Here is a 9,826-nt window from a genome sequence, read left to right on the forward strand (position 1 = left end):
ACCCTAGTCTCGACAAGTCACATTTTACTTTTAAATTATTATATAAGAAAAAGAATCCTATTAGTTTGGTGCTGGAAAAGCCTAGACATGGGCAAACACAAAAAGACCGCATTGCCCCCTGTGTGTTAAAGATGCTCCGACCTATGCTTATTGGCCATGCACCAAACCGACAAGGTTTTTTCACCCTATAATATAATAAAAATAGAACTATTAAAAAGTAGGGAAGAGGTTAAGTATGCTGCCAGCTTCTTTGAAGTTAACAATTCATCCAATGTGAAGGACCGGAATGGAAGAGGCATAAGAGACTTTTCCAAAAGAGGAAAAAAAAAAGATAACACAAATCTAAGTATCCCAGCAGCATACCGTGTCTTTTCCTTAAAATATAGGTTTCAGATGATATAGACCTGACCTGTATAGAGGATTTAGGTATTCGTATTAACTGTATATACATATCAGTATCCTTGATATCCGATACTAATGTCAATCCAATACTATAGCAGTTGACCATCAGTCAACGGATATCACTCACGGTATCGGATATTCAAATGTATCAATCAGATCACCATATTAGACACTAGTATCAATTTTTTTATCAATAGGATGACCATATTCAAATGATCAAATCCAAATCCCTATCAATATGAATAGCTACCAATATCCTTTAAGAATGCATGAGCAATAATTAAATTTCCTATCATTAAAATCCGAGATATGTTGCCATTAATCTAATCATAGTAACCATTACAGAACACATATTATTTAACATTTTGCATTAGAAAACAAAAATTGTATTAGATCAACTTTACAAATGCAGCAAATTATCAACGGAAATTTTGACCTTTGACATATCCCTACCCTACCCCACCTCTCTCTCTCTCTCATCCAGATAAATTAGAACAACTAAACAACCTAAGCGACAATAAACCATAGAATGACTAGAGAAGGGGACGACCGAATCATAAGTATATATAATCATATGCTATAAACTCTTAATTAACAGTTTACCAAACCCCTACTACACCACTTTTTCCCAACAACAGAATCTTCTTTTCTTAGTCAAAGAGCGAGTGCGCGAATAAAACTGCTTCCTCCTCTCCGTACAATATCCCCAACTCCCAACCCCCCACGGCTAAACCACCTGACCTGAGGATGGAATCATTAATGATTGAAATGACCTTCCTCACCTTGGAAATTAATTACGATTGAGGAGCGGAGGGATCGGAGATGAAGCTTGTGGGTTGATGGGGATGGTGGAGCGGAGCAATCGCATAGCGGTGAGTGGCGTCGATGGCGCGGTTGCTCCCGCAGCAGCAGCAGCAGCAGCGGCGGCAGATGCAGAGGATGTCGATGAGACGGCGACGCGCTCGCATGAAGGGCACATTGTGAGGGTCGTTGGTGGGGTCATGTGCATGTAGAACTGCGGGGATAGTTTAAGTGCTCTTAGCTCCTGAACCTCCTTCTGTAACCTCCTGTTCTCCTCTGTTAAGTTCTCACAGCATCTCTTCAAGAACTCACAGTCCACCTCAGTCTGCTTCAACTTCGTCCTGTAATTTACATAAACAGGTTAAGAGAAATTTCGAAACTTTCTTCTTTTTTCCTTAGAGAGAAGAACACTCTCAAGTTGAACTTATGATCACAAAAAACATATCTCACCTTGCTCTCCTGTTCTGGAACCAAACTTCCACCTGTCGAGGTCGAAGGTTTAGTTGCTTCGCCAACGCCAGCTTTTGCTTCTGTGAAAACCAAATAGATCGAATAAATGTTAAAAGACGTCAAATACTGAAATAGAAGAAGCTATACTGCTAAACAGGGGAACGTAAGGATCTTATACTTACGGGGTTGAGAGTGTTGTGTTCTTTGAAACTTTCTTCAAGAATAGCCGATTGATCCTTGGAAAGTCTGAGTTTCTTCCTAGACCCGTCGCCGTCTTCTTCGTCACTGATTCCACGCGAACAGGCTCTTTCAATCTCAAGCTCTTCTCCGTTTATATCCCTCTCACTTCGCTTTCCGCTCACGCTAGATATCGTGCTGTTCGGAGAGGAGACTCCGGCTTCTTCTTCGCAGTCCGCGGTTGATGGCAATCGGTTCACATCAATTCCTTTAAGGAACGATCTTGTCTCGCCCCTGAAGATCTCTAAGTTGCGATCTGGAAAGTAAGAAACAGAACGAGGTTAAAAGACATCCAAACCAAGTTTATATCGAATAGATCTCTCCACGATTGAGTTGAAACTTGGTTAGTAAAGAAGCATCATCGGCGGCTAGGCCACATAGATCTGATTACAAAGGAAAGGGAGAAAGAAAACAGGGGATTATTGTTCCGATCATTAAAAAACGTACGCCGAGGACAACGCATCGGCTCGGAAAGGCGAGGAACGATTGAAAGTAGAATATTTGAATCTTTTGGGAGGCAGGAGGAAAAAAGTAGAATATTTGACGCAAAGGCGGTTCTTTGCATGTAACATTAAAGATTAAAGACTAGAAAAGCCGAACCAGAGATCTGTGTGATTGAGAGAATACGAAGGAGAAAAATCAAATGTGCCGAACCAGATCTAACATGCATTCAAGGAGAAAATTGAAAAAAAAAAAAAAAAAAGAGTTAAAAGTACCTGAAGACGCGAACGGCTCATTCCAGGAGTTCTTCTGAAGCATGAACGGGGAAGGAGTCGAAGAAGAAACAGAGGAAAGCATGAGATTCAGCTGCAACGGATTTCGATTATGATCCGCAGTTGTACTCAAGCTCAAGCTCAAAGCTAAATCTTCTTTCTCTTTCTCCACCATCATCTTCTTTCTTGATCTGAAATCTAAAGAAAGAAACCGCACACGGAGCCCGGAGGAGTCGTAGAGTGAGGAAATGGAGAGATCTTGGAAACGGTTTCAGCTTTTTCATTACAGTGGGGAAGGGAGCGGGTTTATATAGAGCTGTGGTATGGTTCAGTCAATCATGAATTGTGTCAGGCTGAGCCTACCCACGGGGCGGACGGACCTACCATCATCTCAATCATAACTCTCTCTAGTACTCGTGAACCCTTTACCTTAACCCAATCATAGTTAATCACAGGTTAACCTCCTGCTGTACAGTAGTACAGTCACACGATTCTCACTTTCTGGATAAGTTGACCGTTGACCATAACAACAGTTTCTCATTATATCTGGTTCGATAGGTTCAAATTCCATGCTTTTTCGTCCGTTACCGAAACTCCGAAACCGCAAAATGGAAAACTGCCTTGGCAGTTGCAGAAAAACAGTGTCCAAAACAAGTCTCTCGGGAGTGGGGACTCTTTCTTTCTCTCTCTAGGAGTGTGAGTGGAGAGGGCTTTAAATGACCTTTCTTAAATTCTCTTCCGTAAATGCCATTTATTTTTACTATTTTTTTGGCAATAGAAAATCTTACCTTGGGAGGAATATTGGCGTTTCTAAATTCTCCCGAGTAATTTAACTCTTTCTTTAATTATGATAATATCTAGATATTGGGTTTCGGGGATTCAAATATTTAATGTGACCAAAATGTCCTCATATAACCCGACCCAAAAACCCGGATGGGCCACCACTTCTGAGTTGGGAATTGGTAATGGAGCCATGGCTCGCATTGTTACATTCTTAAATCCATCAGCCATCATGTCATTCTCCTGTTGGCATACTGATTATGGGCCCACACTATTTAAAAGAATCTCTGACTTGTAAATAAATCAACTGTTGATTGGACGGCTCTGATGGGGTACCCGGGGTTATGACTTCTGTTGTCATCTTTCCACTGTCACTACTTTTTATCTTGGTTTTCTTTACGTAGGGATGACGTGATATTGGATCTGATACCAATCTAATGGTTATAATTCAAGAGCTCAAATTCACGGGTGGACCCAAGCTGTGGGCCGAATAGAAGTTTGTAGAAGTGAAGGCGGAGGGGAGGGGAGGGGAGGGGGGGCCTGGGGGAGAAACAAAGAAAAGATAGAGACAATGGGGAGTGGTGGTCACGTGGGGAAGGTGAGTCTGAGAACACACAAATGGGATGGGAGGAGTGGGGGTAAAGAGGAGGAGGAGGAAAAACGTTGCTGCCCCCAACTCACGTGGAAGAAGCATGTCCTGCTCCGACACGTACGAACAGGATATAGAAAGACGTGACACGTGGGTCCCACAAAGCCACAGACCGTGCGTGTCATGTTGTCCCTCTATGACCAGACACGCACTTCTCACAATCATTGGACTCCCCCCTCTCTCTCTCTCTCTCTCTCTCTCTCTCTCTCTCTCTCTCTCTCAGATTTCCTCCACAGCCAAGATAGTAGTCCCCCACAACGCCACCTCAAATTACACAAAAGCCCTCTAGTTGTCACTACGCTCACAAGCAAGGGTTTTGAAATAGGTATCGGGATCGGGATCGGGATCGGGATCGGGATTGGGATCGGGATCGGGATTGGGATCGGAATCGGAATTGGGATCGGATCAGATGTATCATATTGGTTTTAATCGGATGGAAAACCCTATACAGGTTTGTGAATTCTTGTATAGTCTTCTACGAGTGAATGAAAAATTTCCTATCTATATTTTGGTGTAAAATTTATTTCACTTTTATAAAAAATAAATAATTAATTATAATTAAAATAAGGGAAAAAGACAGGTGTGCTAGCGTAGTACCTAGGAATTAGGAATGTTAGCGGCATTTTGACCATAGGATTTATCACCATGAATTGAACCATTGGATGGAGATAAGATAAACAAATTTTCAATGCACGGTTGCAACACCTTTACTCTCTCTCTCTCTCTCTCTCTCCTCGCTGGAAAAAATCATTCATTCACCTGATCCAGCCGGAGAAAGCAAAGTAGTTGGCACCGCCGCTGTTGTCGACTGCAGCGGTACTATCTGGTAATCGATAGCAACTGCGGTTGCGACGGAAGTGACGGCGGCAAGTCAGCTAAACACAAGACACTTTTTTCACGATCATGTTCATCTTACCTGTACGGATTCCGACAAGAAGGTAGATTCCGTGGCGATCATCCATCCAAACGTGGTGACCCGTCCCGACGGTGTCATTCACGGGATCGAACGGCTATTAATCCCCCGATCCGTTCAAGACCATTTCAACCGCCGGAGAAATCTCCAACAGACTTCTGCGGTGAAGCCAGAAGGAGCACCGGCTATCGACCCCAGAACCCATCGGTTCAAAAAACCAACACCACCGACGCCGACAGGTTCATCACCTGTGCTGCCGATCTATGATGCAATGGCTCCAGGGCTGTCACTAGCTCCGGCACCAGCACCAAGTCCCGGCTGTCCTCACCTCAAGTTCAATAAAGAATCCCAAGTTAAGGACTTCATCCACACTCTTTATTCTATTTGTTTTGGTTCTTACACTTGAAATCGAAGTAGTGTTCCTGTAGTACTAGTTGTTTTCATTTTGCAACATTGGTGAGAGAGAGAGAGAGAGAGAGAGAGAGAGAGAGAGAGAGAGAGAGAGAGAGAGAGAGAGAGAGAGAGAGAGAGAGAGAGAGAGAGAGAGAGAGAGAGAGAGAGAGAGAGAGAGAGAGTCAGATTCCAACAAAGGGATCCTGGAACTGCCACCGCTGCTGTCGCCATTGTAGACACCGCTGCCGCCACTGTCGCCGCAATTGCTGCTGATGTTCAAGCCATTGTTAGTTAAAACGGGAACGGCAAAAAAACAGAGACGTACGGTACGTGTTTTAAACGGATAAAAACGTTGAACGGTACGGTCAAAAAAACGGTCAAAAAAACAGGAAACGTCAAACGGACGGAAACGAACGGTACGAGTATTAAACGTGTAGTTTTCAAAAAAACGAAACCAAAAAAACGGCAATATATCATCATGTAATTTGAGAGATTATTGTCTGTATACCTGCATCTAATGTTCTAAACTACATCAACATCAAACATTCATGCATATATCATCCAAAATATAGCATCCAATGTAAATTCCAAATTAATACATAATACACCATATTAAAAAAGACATGTCCAAAATATATAAAAAAAAAAAAACCATCCATCCATATCATCCAAGATGTCTAAAGAATTCAGTATCATTATAACAGGTCCAAAGATCAATGATAAAAAAAAAGAAAAAGATCAATGAGGAGACATTAAACTACATGAAGTAGATCCTCCATCAGCTCCAGTGTCAGATGGTTCAGGTTCCTCGTACGTCTGCTCAAGCCTCTCCATTTCAAGCTCAAAGTCTACTATAGGTAATTCACCAAGATTATCTAAATCAATAGGCCTTGAATCTTTATGTAGTTGGCTTTCATAGTTCTCCCTCATCATAGAGTTCATCCTGATGTACACCAAATCCTCTAGCATCTCTGGGGCTAATCTATTTCTTTTCTTTGTTTGTGCTGCATCCCAAGCACTCCAATTACGCTCACAAGGAGAGGAACTACAAGGCTGACTCAAGATTCTACAAGCAATATTTTGAAGCACAAGAAATGCACTACCAACAAATTGCCACCAAATCCCTACAAATCAACATAAGTAAACAAATATAAGAATGCTATATTTAATTAAAAAAAATACAATAATAAACTAATTAACTAAGTCACTTACTTGGATGATTAGTTCTCATCATTGTCTGTCCTGTCATATTGAACAACAATGGACTTTTTATGCGATAATCAATGACTTCTTGCATGAATTGCTCACGATCCTCTAAAGGAACCATGATGTCCATTATAAAATCTTGTGCATTCATAAATTTAGTTCCATCAATATCAAGTCGACCGCCAAACATAATAGAAGGATTCAAAAGTGCACCAAAGAGATGAACATGATGAATAATGTTCTTCTCTAACCTAAATTGAAACAAATCCATTATGGCTAAATACTTCCCTCCATCCTTCTCCACAAATTTTCTCAATGTTTCTTTTGCCCTTTCTGTTGCTTCATATAAGTAACCTGCAGTAGAACCATCTGAATCAACAAGGCGAAGAATACGAATAAGTGGCTCCATGAAAGCAACAACTTCCTTTGCCCCCTCCCAAAATGTCTCTGATTGAATTATTCCAACAGTTCTCACTGCCATTTCAGCTCTATTGAATTGAAAGGCTCTCCACTCAGATGATGCAACAAAAAGCCTCAGCTCATTCTCAACAACAATAAGAGACTGCAACATAAAAAAATAAGTACCAAACCTTGTCTTGCAAGGCTGCTTGATATCTCTATTGTTGGTGAATTTTCTCATCAATGCTACAATACCTGTGTGCCTGTGAATATAATCCACTACAAGTTTTCCATCTTCTATAACTTCCCTCACCCATTTAACTTTTTTGTGAATATCTTTCAAAAGCAGATTAATCCCATGAGCAGCACAATTTGTTCTACATATATGACGCCATTTTCCAGACAACATATCACCACAAGAACAAAAGTTAGAACCATTATCTGAAATAAATTGCACAACATTCTTTGGTCCAACTTTTTCAATGACATCAGAAATTTCATTGAAAAGAAATGTGGAAGTTAATCTATTTATACCGCACTCAATACATTTCAAAAACACAGCACCCCCAGGAGGGTAAGCAATCACATTAACCCATGACCTCTTCTTTATGTCAGTCCAAGAATCAGACATAATTGTGCAACCTGTGATATCCCATGTCGCCTTTATACTGCTAACATATTGCATGATTTTCGCTTTTTTTCCAGGAATCAAACTGGTCCGAAGATTGCTATAACTAGGTACAACATAACTTGTACCATAAGCACATGTACCCCTTAGCATCTCAATAAAAGAATTTGTCTGAATAACATTGAAGGAAATGTTATTATTGACAAAAAAATCAGTTACCAACATGTCCAATGATTTCTTGTCTTGCTTAGCAGCCATCTCTAGCATTGTGGGTTGATGTGCAACCCTAACATGAGGCATAGACGGTATGCTACTTGTGGAACCCATTACACTTTCAAGAGAATCACTCCTTCTTTTCTTAGCAGATCTACTCAAATTAAATTCTGCCAGGGCATCAGCTTGAATGTGCTCAGGAACTTGGGTGCAAATTTGAACATCATGTCCAGGTTGACAAGCTAAATGAGCCTTCACTCGTGAAACACTCCCGGAATAATTAAGTCCACAATAGTTACATGTGAAACGGCCCAAACCACGTTGCTCTACATGTTCCCAAAATTTATCCTTAGGTCTCACCATTTTGCTTAAGCTCAGGTAGCTCAACTTTGAAATACCTACATAATATAATAAAACATCCTTTCCAATCTCAACAAATAGAATAATTAACGTATAACGAATGAACGATGAGTAAATTCCTTTCAAAAAAATTTAATCATAGATTAGTAAATGAAAAAAAAAAGGGATGTAAAATGCCAAATCGGATTAGTAATCAGAAAAACATAATTATAATACCCAATCAATCAGAAAACAGAATTATATCTTACTCACTGCAACAGTCGATCATGAGGTATTTGAGAGAGGACAATTGCCCTAGATAAGGCAAGACCATGCAATTATGACAATGACTGAGTATAACAGCCTAATGGATTAATATACATTGTTCCTCGGGTTACCATTTGCTTTACTTTGTATTGTCTAATGGATTACTACACCTTGATGGGATTCGAAAGTAGATATTGGCTGGGTAAGAAGTAAAAACCAGCCTTTCAAATACAATGAATTCTATTCCAAGAACCGTAGAGTCAGCTGGTGCTGGTCTCGGATCTTGTAATTCATTGATTCTAGGCTTCCTTGGCATGAATCGGCTGTATTGGATCTGATTCCTGTTTGAAACCATGGTAAGAACCAATACAATAGTAGCTCTGGTCCCTGGCTAATCTATCTTTGCTTTCGTAATCACTCCAGCACAACTGAACCAATACAATAGTAGCCCTGGTCCCTGGCGCCCAGACCCTTTCGATGCTATATTACAGAACAAGAGGAAGAAGAAGAGTAGAGACAGAGAGAAAGGCTCACAAGTCACAACAAGGGCTCGAAGAGCGTACCTCAACAGCAACCCTCTCAAACCACGGCTCCTGAGGACGGCAACTCGTCTCAGGCTCTCAACAGCTATTGCTCACTGGTTTTGATGCCGCTTCTGACGACGGCCAAAACCTTCACGCCGACTGTGGAGTGTGGAACTGTGGATCCGCTGAACGATGGATCCGCTTCCTACTAATGACCAAAACCTTCACACCGATCTCAACAGTTGTTGCTCGCTGTTGCTCACTCGTTTTGATGCCGCTCTGAAGTCTGAACTCTGAACCATCGTCAATCCGCTGCGGCCAACATTCGTGAATCGTGAGCCGCGGCAGCCGCCTTCAGGTAATGGCTCCGTTAGCTCGGTTTTCCCTAGGTTGGAAAATCGACTCACGAAAGAAGGGAGAGATGGAGCCACGGACTCACCGGGAGAGATGGAGTCACGGAGACACGGACTCACCGGAGCACCGGACTACGGCTACGATTCACGGATTCACCGGAGCACAATTTCAGAACTCCCGGTGAAGCGATCCTAGAGAAGGTTCAGGATTCACGGATTCACCGGACACGATTCACGGATTCACGGATTCACCGGACATGCTCTCTCGTTTGCCGAAGAAAGTAATCAAAGGATCCTTCAAAAGCTCCGTGAGAAAGAAGCAGAGATGGAGGTATGGAACTTGGAAGGGATTTGGGGAAGAAAACGAAGGGAAGGGATTTGGGGAAGAAAACAAAGGGAAGGGATTTGGGGAAGAAAACGAAGGGAAGAGATTTGGGGATTTGGTTCAGGATTCACGGATTCTTCGGTTTTGGGTTTTTTTTGTTTTTTTTTTTTTTAATAGTATGATAAAATTCCCTGTTTGCCCTTATAAAACGTATACGCGTTTTAAACGTGCGTT

At 41.6% G+C, this 9,826-nt stretch overlaps 2 protein-coding genes across 2 annotated transcripts; both read right to left on the minus strand.

Annotated features, from left to right (window-relative positions):
• Window positions 1–726: 726 nt before the first annotated feature.
• On the minus strand, window positions 727–2,904 carry LOC122083672 (homeobox-leucine zipper protein HAT4-like). Its single transcript, XM_042651540.1, has 4 exons — window positions 2,607–2,904; window positions 1,836–2,146; window positions 1,654–1,733; window positions 727–1,544 (listed from the first exon to the last, which is right to left on the minus strand). The coding sequence occupies exons 1-4, from the start codon at window positions 2,779–2,781 to the stop codon at window positions 1,193–1,195; spliced, it is 918 nt and encodes a 305-aa protein (XP_042507474.1). The 5' UTR covers window positions 2,782–2,904; the 3' UTR covers window positions 727–1,192.
• A 3,172-nt stretch (window positions 2,905–6,076) lies between these two features.
• Window positions 6,077–7,898, minus strand: LOC122084829. The gene is made up of 2 exons (XM_042653254.1): window positions 6,551–7,898; window positions 6,077–6,462 (listed from the first exon to the last, which is right to left on the minus strand). Exons 1-2 carry the CDS (start codon window positions 7,896–7,898, stop codon window positions 6,077–6,079), a joined length of 1,734 nt encoding a protein of 577 aa, XP_042509188.1.
• Window positions 7,899–9,826: the final 1,928 nt, after the last annotated feature.

This window comes from Macadamia integrifolia, chromosome 7, assembly GCF_013358625.1.
Source record: "Macadamia integrifolia cultivar HAES 741 chromosome 7, SCU_Mint_v3, whole genome shotgun sequence".
Lineage (NCBI taxonomy): Eukaryota > Viridiplantae > Streptophyta > Magnoliopsida > Proteales > Proteaceae > Macadamia > Macadamia integrifolia.

Coding starts and splice junctions, on each gene's coding strand:
- LOC122083672 (XM_042651540.1), bottom strand. CDS start 2,781: ATGATGGTGGAGAAAGAGAAAGAAGATTTAGCTTTGAGCTTGAGCTTG. Junction 2,147..2,606: donor TGAGCCGTTCGCGTCTTCAG/GTACTTTTAACT, acceptor CTTACTTTCCAG/ATCGCAACTTAGAGATCTTC. Junction 1,545..1,653: donor TTCCAGAACAGGAGAGCAAG/GTGAGATATGTT, acceptor TGTAAATTACAG/GACGAAGTTGAAGCAGACTG.
- LOC122084829 (XM_042653254.1), bottom strand. CDS start 7,898: ATGGGTTCCACAAGTAGCATACCGTCTATGCCTCATGTTAGGGTTGCA. Junction 6,463..6,550: donor GATGAGAACTAATCATCCAA/GTAAGTGACTTA, acceptor GTTGATTTGTAG/GGATTTGGTGGCAATTTGTT.